This window comes from Dreissena polymorpha, chromosome 5, assembly GCF_020536995.1.
Source record: "Dreissena polymorpha isolate Duluth1 chromosome 5, UMN_Dpol_1.0, whole genome shotgun sequence".
Lineage (NCBI taxonomy): Eukaryota > Metazoa > Mollusca > Bivalvia > Myida > Dreissenidae > Dreissena > Dreissena polymorpha.
This window is the reverse complement of record NC_068359.1, coordinates 93,934,425-93,950,456: the sequence shown is the minus strand read 5'-3', so window position 1 is coordinate 93,950,456 and position 16,032 is coordinate 93,934,425. Positions and strand designations below refer to the sequence as shown.

At 35.1% G+C, this 16,032-nt stretch overlaps 1 protein-coding gene across 1 annotated transcript in view; it reads right to left on the bottom strand.

Moving 5' to 3' along the window:
- Nucleotides 1–5,505: 5,505 nt before the first annotated feature.
- The window catches only part of LOC127831470 (molybdenum cofactor sulfurase-like), a 29,256-nt gene continuing 18,729 nt past the window's right edge, over nt 5,506–16,032 (bottom strand). Inside the window, exons 11-15 of the mRNA XM_052356454.1 lie at nt 13,440–13,567; nt 10,422–10,559; nt 9,445–9,554; nt 8,547–8,651; nt 5,506–6,332 (exon numbers count right to left, since the gene is read on the bottom strand). Coding sequence (XP_052212414.1) covers nt 6,240–6,332; nt 8,547–8,651; nt 9,445–9,554; nt 10,422–10,559; nt 13,440–13,567 — 574 coding nt within the window. The 3' untranslated portion in view covers nt 5,506–6,239. The remainder of the gene's footprint in view (nt 6,333–8,546; nt 8,652–9,444; nt 9,555–10,421; nt 10,560–13,439; nt 13,568–16,032) is intronic.

Sequence of the window (16,032 nt, the reverse complement as noted above, 5' to 3'; positions counted from 1 at the left end):
CTCAGACATACCAGAACATGATCATGATGAGATCTAGATTTGGTCCACAATTGTAAATATTCAAGTGTGAAGAATGGAAGGCCTTTATTTATACGGTATAAATGTTATCATAAATCACGGTCTTTTTATGTCCCCCACCACTATAGTGGGGGAAATATTGTTTTTGCCCTGTCTGTTTGTGTGTTGCTTTGTTTGTTTGCGTCAAACTTTAAAATTTGCCATAACTTTTGCAATATTGAAGATAGCAACTTCATATTTGGCATTCATGTGTATCGCATGGAGCTGCACATTTTGAGTGGTGAAAGATCAAGGTCAAGGTAATCCTTCAAGGTCAAAGGTCAAGTATATGGGTCAAATTCACTCATGTAATATACACTTTTGCAATATTGAAGATAGCAACTTGATATTTGACATGCATGTGTATCTCATTGAGCTGCACATTTTGAGTGGTGAAAGGTAAAGGTCATCCTTCAAGGTCAAATATATAGGGGGACATAGTGTTTCATAAACATATCTTGTTTTTATTCAAATACTTATGACATAGGAATACTGGTAGACATTTTACGTTGAAATAGTACCAATGTCAACATTAACCTTATGAAATAAATAGAGTAGTAACAAAAGCTGCATTAACAACACAGACGCATTTAAAAGGTTCCCATAAACAAATGTCTTTAGTATGCATCATGTCTGATGTACTGATAACATTTACAGTAGTCTAAATACCTATTACAGTGGTTTCATCTAATGTTTTTATTTTAAGTAAAATATTTATATTAAGGTATATTCTGTTATGCAGATGGATATATCAGCTAGTTTATCATTTTTAAATACAGACTACAATCAACTACTATTATTGGTTCTTTTATAATTCTTTTTGACTTCATTATCATTATTTTGATGTAAATGTTTATTGCGGACAATTGGTAGGATTCGACTATTACTTTTGGGAACGTAAGTCATTGCATAAGGTGCATCATTATTTCTATCAACAATTGTATAAACACAGCCAATGTATAAATATTTTTTATTGGGAAAATTAGACAACAGCTGAATCTATTCAACATAGGAAAATAATGGTATACAAATAAATTATTTAATTTCCATAAGCTTATTTAAAACATTTTGACGTATAACAAACAATTACAAACTAATGGATAATTTGTTTAAAAAAAATGTTAAAACAATATATTTCAAACAAAGGGTTTAGAATAAAACTTGAATAAACATAAGAAGATACTTTGTTACTTTTACCTTTTCCAAATATGCATTTAAAATATAACACTAAAATATTCTATGATATCACAAACATGTATTTAGATTTAGAGGTTATAAAACGCTCACCTGAGACCCAAATGAACTAAACTGTTCTGTGCAGGTACAGGTCACAAGATTTCACAATTGACTTACAAGGAAAACTGCCCTAACACCTAGTGGCCATGTTTTGCTTTTTAAACAAACCACAATCATTTTCAAACACAGACCAGACAAATTTCTGTAATTCTCTTGGCAATTTTCAACATTAGGTTGGCATAGTTTACCGTAGCAACATAAAGAAAACTGTTGCGCCGAATTGTCAGTATATTAAAATGGACAATATTTTATTTGTCAGAGAAATCATTAGAACAAATGTTTAGAGCAAGTAACAAGAAGATTGGGCAAATAAATGTGATTTCTAGTGTTAAAAAGCTTTTTTTAAATTTGACTTTTTGATCTTTTTGTTTCAAAATTTAACCCACTTTTGAAATGATCTTAGCTTTGATTGGGACAAAATGTTTTCATCATATTTTTTTATCCCATGTGACCTAGTTTGGAACTCATTGGAGATATCACTTGATATATTTTCTGACTAAGTTTCATGAAGATTGGGCAATACATCTGGCCTAAAGTGTTCACAAAATATTTCTTAAATGTGTCCTAAAGGCCTAGTTTTTTAACCCACACATGACTAAGTTTCAAACCATTTGGACTATTGATTTGTCCACATGTCATGAAGATTGGGCAATAAATGTGACAAGCGGGCCATATACCTCGGTTGGGAAAGTGCTGGACTACAAAGTTGAGAATCACAGGTGTGCCACATAACTTGTGAAGGAATTGGTCATGAAATCATTCTACTGCCATTTTAATCTACCTCTTATTCAACTTGGGCAGTTACTGGCATAAATATGTGCACTGGTAAACAAGGTTACACAGTACAAGTGTGGGTAGGTTAACTGGCTGCCATGTGCATTTACCCTAACAACCTTGTGTTTGACACCACGTGACTCAGTTTGTATCTGAGAAATAATTGGTTCATGAAAATTGTGCAATAAATGTGGCCTTAATTTTTTAGTTTTTTTTAAATTTGACCTATTGACCTAGTTTTTTACTAAATGTGACCCTATTTTGAAGTCCCCTGAGATCATTGGTCAATAATAATGGCCTCCAGAGTGTTCACAAGCTTTGTCTTTAATCTACATAGTGACCTGTGTTTTACCCCACAAGACCAAGTTTCAAATTCAGCTGATATATCATTTAAAACAATTATCAGACAAGGCACCAAACAACTGTAGCACACAAAAGTAGTAGTGCAATTGAAGAGGAAGCAACAATCAAGGTACACAATGTTTAACTACAAAGCTTGAATGTTTATTTCTATCTTTACCCACCAAATAGTGCAACTAAAATTATTTGAAATAAAAAAATCAGCATGTTACAATTAAAATATTTTGTTTTGGCAAAAGAAAAGAGATATATAATAAGAAATATATGCCCACCAGATTACCTGAATTTGTCACTTATTTTATTAATGTATTTAGTTGTGGTGTTGTACAAACCCGCCTTAGGCTTGACATCCGATGACGTCATTTTAGCATATTGCACTTTAAAGCCGCATGTTAAAGGTATTTGAAAATCAAATCTTTTCTTTCTTTAATTTGACATAGTTTTTTAACCTATGTGACACATTATGTCAAGAGTGTTCACAAGGAGATTAGACATTCCATGTTATGTCAAGAGTGTTCACAAGGAGATTAGGCAATCCATGTTATGTCAAGAGTGTTCACAAGGAGATTAGGCAATCCATGTTATGTCAAGAGTGTTCACAAGGAGATTAGGCAATCCATGTTATGTCAAGAGTGTTCACAAGGAGATTAGGCAATCCATGTTATGTCAAGAGTGTTCACAAGGAGATTAGGCAATCCATGTTATGTCAAGAGTGTTCACAAGGAGATTAGACATTCCATGTTATGTCAAGAGTGTTCACAAGGCGATTAGGCAATCCATGTTATGTCAAGAGTGTTCACAAGGAGATTAGGCAATCCATGTTATGTCAAGAGTGTTCACAAGGAGATTAGGCAATCCATGTTATGTCAAGAGTGTTCACAAGGAGATTAGGCAATCCATGTTATGTCAAGAGTGTTCACAAGGAGATTAGGCAATCCATGTTATGTCAAGAGTGTTCACAAGGAGATTAGGCAATCCATGTTATGTCAAGAGTGTTCACAAGGAGATTAGGCAATCCATGTTATGTCAAGAGTGTTCACAAGGAGATTAGGCAATCCATGTTATGTCAAGAGTGTTCACAAGGAGATTAGGCAATCCATGTTATGTCAAGAGTGTTCACAAGGAGATTAGGCAATCCATGTTATGTCAAGAGTGTTCACAAGGAGATTATGCAATCCATGTTATGTCAAGAGTGTTCACAAGGAGATTGGGCAATCCATGTTATGTCAAGAGTGTTCACAAGGAGATTAGGCAATCCATGTTATGTCAAGAGTGTTCACAAGAAGATTAGGCAATCCATGTTATGTCAAGAGTGTTCACAAGGAGATTAGGCAATCCATGTTATGTCAAGAGTGTTCACAAGGAGATTAGGCAATCCATGTTATGTCAAGAGTGTTCACAAGGAGATTAGGCAATCCATGTTATGTCAAGAGTGTTCACAAGGAGATTAGGCAATCCATGTTATGTCAAGAGTGTTCACAAGGAGATTAGGCAATCCATGTTATGTCAAGAGTGTTCACAAGGAGATTAGGCAATCCATGTTATGTCAAGAGTGTTCACAAGAAGATTAGGCAATCCATGTTATGTCAAGAGTGTTCACAAGGAGATTAGGCAATCCATGTTATGTCAAGAGTGTTCACAAGGAGATTATGCAATCCATGTTATGTCAAGAGTGTTCACAAGAAGATTAGGCAATCCATGTTATGTCAAGAGTGTTCACAAGGAGATTAGGCAATCCATGTTATGTCAAGAGTGTTCACAAGGAGATTATGCAATCCATGTTATGTCAAGAGTGTTCACAAGGAGATTGGGCAATCCATGTTATGTCAAGAGTGTTCACAAGAAGATTAGGCAATCCATGTTATGTCAAGAGTGTTCACAAGGAGATTATGCAATCCATGTTATGTCAAGAGTGTTCACAAGGAGATTGGGCAATCCATGTTATGTCAAGAGTGTTCACAAGAAGATTAGGCAATCCATGTTATGTCAAGAGTGTTCACAAGGAGATTAGGCAATCCATGTTATGTCAAGAGTGTTCACAAGGAGATTAGGCAATCCATGTTATGCCAAGAGTGTTCACAAGCCCTTTCTTCAATTTTATCTGGTGACCTATTTTTGACACAACATGACCTTAGCTTTGAACTCTGCTGAGTAATCATCGGGACAAATGCTCTGACCAAGTTTCAGTAAGATTGGAAATAAATGCTGCCTCCAGAGTGTTCACAGGGCAAATGTCGACGACAAACAACCAAAAAAGGTGATCACAATAGATCCACATCAGCATATTGTGCAACGGTAAGCTAAAAACAGTTATTGGTAACAGACCATGCAAATAAAGTTATCATCTAACTTGTTACTTTATTGTAAATTACAAGTCATCACAATATCACCATATTTCATTAAATATTCTGATTAAAGTAATCATTTCAACAATAAAAATCTGATTATTTTCTATAGGTAGCCCATTTATCTTATTTCAAATGAGACATTTAATCCAACATAAAAACTATGTAAGATTATCACAAAGTCTTTGATAAATAATTTAGGTATATGCTTGAGTTATAATATTTTACAAATAATAGGCAAAATAAGACATTATTGGATACTTTTGAAAAAAATATTTTAAAAAGAGGCCCATGAGGGCCTATATCGCTCTACTGGCTGGAATCAATAGGGCTCAAGCCCTTGATAGTATGAACAATCTGAGTAAGTTTTAAACAAACAGACCCAAAATGGGAAATTCATCGCATAAACAAGAAGAAACGTAAAATTTAAACTTCAAATGGCTCCATTTCAACAATAAGTTGGACAAATTTTCTTCACTCTCAATGGGGTTCTGGCCCTTGATGATATAAAACATCCGTTGAAGTTTCAAACGGATAGAACTTTATATGTAAACAAACAAGAAATGTGTTTGTCGGAAACACTATGTCCCCTTCTGCGCCGCTTTGATTTATTTGTTTTTGACCTTTGACCTTGAAGGATGACCTTGACCTTTCACTACTCATAAATGTGCAGCTCTATGAGATACACATGCATGCCAAATATGAAGTTGCTATCTTCAATATTGCAAAAGTTATGGCAAAATGTTAAAGATTTTCTTTTTTTTTCTCAAATTCAAGGGGAGATAATTCTGGACTTATAACTTCGATATTGCTCATTTTCAATAGGGTTTGACTCATCATTCAGATAAAGACACTGTGCAAGTTGGGAAATGATTGGATGAAAACTGTGGACTTTATTGCGTAAACAAGCCTTATTTCACAATTTTCTCAAATTTAAGGGGAGATAATTCTGGACTTTTTTCTCTGATGTAACCCATTTTTGATAGGTTTCGAGTCCTCATTAATATCAACACACTGAACAAGTTTGAAAAGAAGTGGATGAAAAATGTGGACTTAATCGGATAAACAAGAGAAAGTCTAACGCACAGACAGACAGACACCATGCCATCCCATAAGCTCTTCTGGCCTATGGCCAGTAGAGCTAAACAAATCAATATCACTTAGGCCAAAAAGTAAGTGTTACAAATGAAAATATGTTTAATTGATCTGGTACAAAACCAGTTCAGGAATGTTTGCTGCAAAATTATAACAAAAATTTAAGCAGTGGATTTCGAGATAATTTTGTTAATACATTTATACCCAACCACAAAGCATGGTTGCTTTGCTTTTTGATGGAGAAAAAGTCTTCTGGTCCAAGAAAGAATGTGGCATAAAGAACAAAGCATATGCAGATGAAATGTCCAGAAATCAGATTGTCACAAATACAGGGTCTCCCACTTGTATTTCTGTAAAATCCCTCTCCACCTTCCATGCATGACCAAGGTGAATTCCAAACGGAATCTGAAAAGGACCAAAGTTCAAAACCGTTTAAGATATCTGTTGAGAACTTTTGTAAGAAAGGTTACAAAGTGTACTGGGAAAGCCTATCTGGCTTAAAATAGAAAGCCTAGGTTTTATTAATTTTAATTCAATTGTGAAACTCGAGGGATAAATGTGATTTAAAAGTATTTTGATTAAAATAACAATAAGGGCTTTGTCACAAATATGACCAATACTCCTGTACTTCTTTGTCAATAATGTTCAAGGGCAAATGACTTGGGGGGGGGGGGGGGGGGGGGGGGTGAAACAAGAGCTGTCAGACGCGCTCGACTATTTGAGTGCTTGACAGTATAACATAAGCCATCATGGAGAGGGGGGGGTATAATGTGGGTGTGTGATCATTTAATAGATGATCTTACAAAAATAAGAAAACAAATTTTTTAATTTTTTTTAGGTTTAAGGGGGGTGGGGTGGGGGGGAGAGGGGGTATAATGTGGGTGTGTGATCGTTTAATAGATGATCTTTCAAAAATAAAGGGGGGGGGCGTGGGGGATGGTTTGGGTGGAGTGCATTGTGGTATGTCAGGTAAGTGTTGTTTTTGTCAAACTTTAACATAGATTTATCAATAATATGCATATTCTAAGTATAAAAGGGGCCATAATTTGGTAAAAATGCTTGATACAGTTGTCTGCTCTTGTTTATAGGTTGGGGTCATGTTGGTTAACAAGTATGCAAACTATGAAAGCAATATGTCAAAGGATATAGGAAATATTTGGGGTAGTACGCAAACTTTAACATAGATTTATCAATAATATGCATATTCTAAGTATAAATGGGCAATAATTCTGTCAAAATGCTTGATACAGTTGTCTGCTCTTGTTTATAGGTTGGGGTCATGATGGTTAACAAGTATGCAAAATATGAAGCAATATGTCAAGGGACATTGAAAATAGTTGAGGTAGTACGGAAACTTTAACATTTGCTGCATATTCTAAGTGGAAAAGGGGCCATAATTATGACAAAATGCTTGATAGAGTTGTCTGCTCTTGTTTATAGGTTGGGGTCATGTTGGTAAACGAGTATGCAAAATATGAAAGCAATATGTCAAGGGACAAAGAAAATATTTGGGTAGTACGAAAACTTTAACATTTGCACGCTAACGCAGACGCTAACGCCGGGGTGAGTAGGATAGCTCCACTATATATATTTTATTATATATAATAGTCGAGCTAAAAAAGTAACATCTGATTCAAACAAACTGACTTCCCAACAAACTGATACACAGAGTGACCCCAATGTACGCCCATGCTGCAGTGGTTTAAAGAACCGACATATTTGCTGACTTAACTACGGTGCATTTTTAGTACTTTTGTCATTTAACTTGCATGAGATCTCAATACAAGAATACATAAATATCACATTTTAAGTTTTAATGCTTTTCAAACAAGAACTGTTTGTGCTTGTTTTTTTTTTCTGTTTCTTGTCAGATTTTTTTTGGACAAACTGTTTTTATTGCAGGAGCCAAATCACTAAATCTGCATAATGTGTCTGCTTGTTTTCTCACAATAGCTTGCTTCATTCCTGAGCTATTTAGCCAAAACCTTTATTTTAGTAACAGTGACCTAGAACTTGATCACACACATCCCATGTGCATTTCCTGGACAAAACAGTATCTACATATGGGCCGTGCTATGTGAAAAGGTGGTTTAATGCATGTGTGTACAGTTTCGTCCCAGATTAGCCTGTGCACAGGCTAATCAGGGAAGACTTTTTCTGTTTTCTGATATTTTTCATTTCAAGAAAGTCTCTTATTAGCAAAAATCTAATTTAGGCAGAAAGTGTCATCCCTGAATAGCCTGTGCAGTCTGCACAGGCTAATCTGGGACTACACTTTACGCAATTGAACATTTTCAGAGCAAAGCTCATATGTTTTGTTAAAAATTATTTTGTTTTAAATTAATTGAGTACAAAGTAAACAATTCTTCAATATTTACTTGCAGTGACCTTAACCAAACCAACAACATATGCAATCCCTTGTTAGATCTTGATATAAGGTATTTAAGCATATATAATAACAACACAATAGCTCCATTTTGTTACTGAAAACACTTGCACCACTTATTGAAATATGGATTTCATCTTTGAAGTGTTTTTTCTTCTTCTGCTTTCAGAGGTTCTTGTCTTTAAAGAACCTCCAACATAAAGAATAAGCTGTTATACTGTTTCCATGGTTACCTTCTTTCCGCGCCAGACGGCAAGTGTTTTCAGGGGCTCTCCAGACCGTTCCCCACTACTCTGGTCCATACACACCATCTGACAACGGGAACACTGACCCTGGCTCTGTGCATGGAGTGGAACATTTGAATTATTGTGCCTTGTACTGGGAAAACTGGGCATAATGCATGGGCGTAAATTGTTGTACTGGATTAGGCTGTGCAGTTGGCACAAGCTTATCTGGGACAACACTTTCCTCTTTATCAAACTTTTTGTTTAAAGGAAGTCTCTTTGTACAAAAATAAAATCCACTCTGGATTGCACGGACAGCACAGGCTAATCTGGGATGACACTTAACGATTATTCATTTAGCGAAGTTATCCCCAAATCATGCATATTATGTCATGCTGCAATTATGAACAACTGATGTGCATCATGATATATGGCAATATTAAGTACCATATCGCAACTGATGTGCATCATGATATATGGCAATATTAAGTACCATAATGAAGTTTCTTACCTTTATTACCTTTAAAAAAAAAAAACTTGTTTGTAAAAACACATATATTTAAATAATTTGGACATGATCTGCAAAATTAAACTTAAAATTAATTTCCTGAACAAATATTTTGCTAGTCAAAACCTACAAAACAAGACCAGAAACATCTATTACAAACACCCATATGTGTTGTAGTACTATTCCAGTTCACAAGCAAAGAGTGTCCAAGAAAAGATTACATGGATTGACAAAAGGAACGATGGAGACTAAGAAAAAGGCACACATACATAATGCTGATCAAAAGAAGTAGCAAGAACATGGTCAAGTTAAGTTGTTATTATCTAATCTTGTGAATTATATTTCAAACACTATGCTCTTATTTTACAAACATTTTTCACAAATAATAATATAAGACACCTGAAAGTGTAGTTTTCCAATTTGCACAGAGCTCCAGGTATCTTCCTCAAACGGGGAACAACCTCTGACAACCAGGTTGGCACGGAAACGATCCACAAGATTGTTCACATCTGAAAGAGAGGCACTGTTTTGTTATTGAGAGACAGAGATAGCTTATTGGTATGCGCTTTCCTAAGTTCACTCTTATTATGGTATTATGACATAATACATTATATTATGACTGATTAAAAGATCTAAAGGCCTTTATTGTTTATGATAAAGAATAATGTAAAAATAATGTTGTTGCATGCATTGGTAAAAATAGGGGCAAAATTAAACAGTTTGCAATTATTTAGTACTTTTAAAGGGGCTAAATATCTCATTGATTAATTCGTCTGAAAATGACATAAACAGAAGCATGTGAAATAAAAGCAAAAAGTGTATATCAAGTGACATAAATAACATCAACAGGTGATTTTTATCATCACTCAAAGGTCCTTTATTTAACCCATTTATGCCTAGTGGACTCTCCCATCCTTCTAAATTGAATCAATTTATTTCCAAAATTAGGGATGTCTAGTATATTTATTTCTATATTTAGAATTTTTCTTACAGAAATTCCTTTAAGCAAACAGCGCAGACCCAGATGAGACGCCGCATCATGCAGCGTCTAATCTGGGTCTACGCTGTTTGCCAATGCCTTTTTTCTAGACGCTAGGTATAAATTGGTTAATGTCAGTTATAAATTGCCCAACAAGAGCACATCTTTGTCAAATGGCATGGCGGTGATTTTCATTGCCACATTCAAGGGCAAAAATAACAAGATCACTGCATTTAAACATTTTTTCTTGTACCATCTGCACTCCAGGGTTATTACACTTTTCAAGTTCCAAATCAATAAGGATATGTGGAAACAATTTAACTGACCGAAAGATTGAGTGACTAAAATATACTAGCTGTCCAGGATGGTTTGAGAGGTATTTATAAAGGCACTCTACCAAAGCATGCATCTGCATCGCCTTCTTGGTAACGTTCTAGAATCTTCTGGTGCAGGGCTGCAGTGCTGTCCTGGGTAATCATCAGGTACTGGGACTCGTTGGACAATGACAGCCGCATATCACTACTTGTCGAGTCATCTGAAATTGGTCCGTATAAAAAACAAGTGTTGGAGCTGCCTTCTATTTTGATGTGTTTGTTTGTTTGAGGATTTAAGGAATTGTATTGGTATATAATACTATTTGGCTTTAGTATGTATTTAGTAATGTAAACCACCTAGGAAAACTCTGAGTTGGTTAACTGATGCCATGATATGATAGAGATACTCTTGAAAATGGCCGAAAATCCAACTAAACAAAACAAGAGGGCCTAAAAGCATACATGCCATACGTCCCGGATTGTCCGGGACAGTCCCGGAAATGAAGAACTTGTCCCGCTGTCCCGGAAATCTGTCAAATGTCCCGGAATTTACAAAATCCATACATACATGTACCTTATCTAAGGCTTAACTGCACCTCGAATCTGTGTATATCTGCAGCGTCTCCATGACAATGCCTACCCGAATAGGCAGACTACGCTACGTGTCAAAATCGATCAATTAACAGGGGTCCTGTTATCATATCGATTGTCTCACGTTCGCGGTCAAACCAAAAAGGCGGCATTGTTTAATGTGGTTGTTAATTGACTTTTATCAACTACGTCATTATTTCCCGCTGCGTAAGGGCAAATGATAGTTGTTTACACATCTGAAGTCCAACATCGCTGATTAAAAAATTAAAAGCAGTTTATGTTCGCACGTTTAACCGACAAAGAAGTTGAGTAAAAAAGTAAGCATATAAAAACGTCATCCTGTCCGGATTTTAAGTTGACGATCTACCGGTACTGTTTTGTTGTATTTGTTTTATTGTGATTGGTTGTATGTATTGTGAATTGATTTGAGTTGACGATCTAACGGTACTGTATTGATGTATTTTTTATTATATAAATGTTATAAATGAATAAAGGCGTATCAACAACTACGCGTTACACACCGGTCTTAATAACAATAACACAGTGACGTAACCATCTATGTTTAGAACGCCTAACTGAAAACACGTGGCTTGTATCTAGTAACGGAAGTAGTAATGTTTAATTTGACTTTAATAGATCAAGTGTATTTCGGATAGGCTTTCGAACTTTTGCAATTAACGATGCGAAACAAAAGAAAACGTACCAAAAATGCATAAGTCTATAAATATCGCTACATTTTATACATGTCCCGGAGAATCGGCAAAAGTCCCGGACAATTTAACTCAATGTCCCGGAATTGGTCTGAAAAATTATGGCATGTATGCTAAAAGGCATAAAGTCGCTCACCTGTGATTCAAAGGAACTGATCTGTTCTGTACAGCCCAAGATGTCATTAGAACAAATGTTCTAACCAACTTTCATGACTAGCGAACACCCTGGCAGCCACGTTTTTCAACAGACAAGAACCATTTTTATACACATCCAAGATATCATTTAAACAAATATTCTGACAAAGTTTCATGAAGATTCATGAAGCCATATAAGGACTAATGCCCCGCCCCCTGATGGCCATGTTTTTCAAGCAACTGGAACCATTTTCGAACTTGTCAGAGATATCATTGGGACAAATCTTCTGACCAAGTTTCATGATGATCGGACAATAAATGTGGCTTCTAGAGTGTGAACAAGCAACTCCGTTGAATTGATATCCCCCGCCAATATATTTCTAGAGAAAAAAGTTTTCTGGATGGATGGACAACGCCAACGTGCATCATCCTCTTATATATACTCATACCAAGTTTCAATGAAATCTGTCTAAGCACCAATTTTGAACTAATCCATTGGGACAAATTGTCTGGCCAAGTTTCATGATGATCGGAAAATAAATGTGGCCTCTAGAGTGTAAACAAGGTTTGACTAGGCCATATAAGGAAAAATGCCCTGCCCCCTGGCTGCCATGTTTTTCAACCAACCCGCATCATTTGTGAACTCGTCCAAGATATTATTGGGATGAATCTTCTGACCAAGTTTCATGAAGATTGGACAATAAATGTGGCCTTCAGAGTGTTAACAAGATTTTACTATATGCCATATAAGGAAAAATGCCCCGCCCCTTGGCAGCCATGTTTTTCAAGCAAATTTAAACATTTTCGAACTCATCCAAGATATCATTGAGACCAATCTTCTTACCAAATTTCATGAAGATTGGAAATAAATGTGCCCTATAGAGTGTTAACAAGGCAAGTGTTGACACCGCACAACGGACAAAAGGCGATCACAAAAGCTCGCCATGAGCACGTTGTGCTCAAGTGAGCTAAAAAAAACACTAAATTCTTAACTTATGAAACGTGTAGCAATAGGTCTAGTCTTCAACGGTTTTATGAATGGCTACAGGAACTTCTAAGAAATGTGAAGCAAGTATTTATTGTATTTTTTTTAATTCCTTCAAGTTCATATTTTTCATTAATAAATGGATTGATGAAGGCATAGAACATTAACAGGGACATATATGTACAGAGATGTGTGTATAATTCAATTTTTAGCATACTAGAGGAATTGCTATTTTCAGCAGCAGATGTTTATACTCTCGTCAATTTTGAACACAAATTATTAAGAACTGGTGTAAAACCGTGTTGATTAATGTTTGCTAACATGAAATATGTCACACACAAAAACCACATCACTAATTTCAATGTTGATTTCATCTATTGATATTGAAGCTGAAAGTGCAGCATTTATCATGTGAAACATCATTGAAAAACAAACAACAACAACCCATACATGTCACTATGTCGTGTATAGCAAATTCAACCTTTCCTGCCCAGAAAGTGAAAATTGCAATATGCAACCATCATAAAACCAGAACAGCCTGCAAGTTACTGGCAGTCAGTTCAGGTTTTGTTCTGTTTGCTGCTCATAAGTGCCTTCCGGTTGGAAGTGAAGCCTTTAAAACTAAAATGCTTCAAAGTGAGTATCTCAGTGAGAAAGGTATACATTCTTAATAGTTTTACATGTGGAGCTCTTCAGTTTTGAGGCCCGAGTGTCGTCTGCTGCTTGACGTATCAAACGACAGCCAGGTCGACACAGTGCCTCGCTTAACCAGTCTGCCACCACAACACCACAGTCTACACTGGACACTCTGCAGTAGAATAGATACACGGAAATGTGAGCATTTTGTAGAAGAATGTGTACATTAAATGTGAATGGTATGTAGCAGAATTTGTACATTCAAAAAGAACGGATAGGAGTACAAATTGTACATCAAATGTGAATGTTTTGTAGTAAAATTTGTACATCAAGAATGTGGACATTTTGTAGTTGAATTTGTACATAAAAAAGTGAACATTTTGTAGTAGACTTTGTACATCAAGTGCAAACGTTTTGTAGTACAATTTGTACGTCAAATTTGAACGTTTTGAAGTAGACTTTGTACAGCAAATGTGAACGTTTTGTGGCATAATTTTAAAATTAAATGTGAACGTTTTGGAGAAGAAATAGTGCATCAAATGCAAATGTTTAGTAGTAGAATTTGTACATCAAGAATGTTATCATTTTGTATTAGAATTTGTACATCATATGCGTGTAGTAGGAATTGTACATCAAATGTGAATGTTTTGTAGTACAATTTGTACATCAAATGTGAAGGTTTTGTGGTACAATTTGTACATAAAATGTGAAGGTTATGTGATACAATTGGTACATCAAATGTGACTGTTTTGTAGTACAATTGGTACATCAAATATGACTGTTTGTAGTACAATTTGTACATCAAAAGTGACTGTTTTGTTGTACAATTGGTACATCAAATATGACTGTTTTGTAGTACAATTGGTACATCAAATATGACTGTTTGTAGTACAATTTGTACATCAAAAGTGACTGTTTTGTAGTACAATTGGTACATCAAATATGACTGTTTTGTAGTACAATTGGTACATCAAATATGACTGTTTTGTAGTACAATTTGCACATCAAAAGTGACTGTTTTGTAGTACAATTGGTACATCAAATATGACTGTTTTGTAGTACAATTGGTACATCAAATGTGAAGGTTTTGTGGTACATTTGTACATCAAATATGACTGTTTTGTAGTACAATTGGTACATCAAATATGTCTGTTTTGTAGTACAATTGGTACATCAAATGTGACTGTTTTGTAGTACAATTTGTACATCACATGTGACTGTTTTGTAGTACAATTGGTACATCAAATATGACTGTTTTGTAGTACAATTGGTACATCAAATGTGACTGTTTTCTAGTACAATTTGTACATCAAATGTGACTGTTTTGAAGTACAATTTGTACATCAAATGTGAAGGTTTTGTAGTAAAATGTGAACATCAATAATGTGAACGTTTTGTAGTAGAATTAGTAGATAAAGAATGTGAATGTAATATAAATTATTTTGTTTAAATTAATATTCAAATAGAAATAGATGATGTAACAAATATGAATGGGAACTTTTTAAACCCTGCTCAAAATTTTAAACTACCCATAATAAAATATAACATTGTGAGCAACGTGATTTCAAACAGTAAAATACCAAAAACACAAGGAGTATATAGTAAAATAATGGATACTTTCAGATCATTTTTCACAGCAAATAACTGTGAAACTCCCATTTTCGACTTGTACGTTATACAGTCAATCTTGTGGGTGCGACCACTTGTATTAGGCGACCTTTGTCTTATGCGACCATTTTGAAATCCCACGGAGCTTTTTCGCTATATAATGATATTGTATTAAGCGACTTTTGTCTTACGCGACCAGCGACCGCTGATTTTTGTGTATTTTAATGTCCGAATCTTGAATTAAGCGACCACTAGGAGGTAAAATTGGTTAATCTATTTATCTTTCAGGAACAAATCCGTGTTAATTGTTTATCTAAGCCGATAAGATGTACTGTTACACCTCTGCTTTGTTTTCACACCAACCATTATGATTATGCTTTTATTCGTTGACCTGTTCTGACCGGTATTTTTTTAGACTGCGTATCAATTTATTGAGTTGAATAATAGAGGAACATATTACGCACAGTCTACAGCTTAAATAGTTTACTTTGTGGAAAGTTAAGAGACAACACCGATTTTTCTCGAGTGAAGATAACAGGTGCAGAAACAATGCACTGTACGCGACAAACATTTCCTGAGAAGTGCGGAAAATAAACTATTAATCGGCAACATCTGTCTAAATCCGTACATTACCAATTTGTAATTATGCTAATTAGTAGATATTTGTAAGCCAATCACATTGTTATTTACTTAATAAATTTTCCAATCAGGTCTGTTTGTTTGTTTTCAATTGACGTGTTTTAATTTTTTCAGCTCATTATGTATCATAATCGAGTCAGATTTCCTTAAGCGTACATGCAGAAATTAAAATGTCAAAACGAAAAGTGTTAACGTTGAACGAGAAAATTTGGGCTTTGGAATTGTCAAAGAGTAAAAGTGCACGTAAAATCGCTGATGAGTTTGAAGTCGGTAAAACTCAAATTCAGAACATTCTTAAGCGTAAAGCCAAGGTGCTCGAAGACGTGGAAAATAATGTGTCAGGTAAAGAAAATGCGAAAAATATTTCCTTGTCTATGTTGTTTTTGCAAA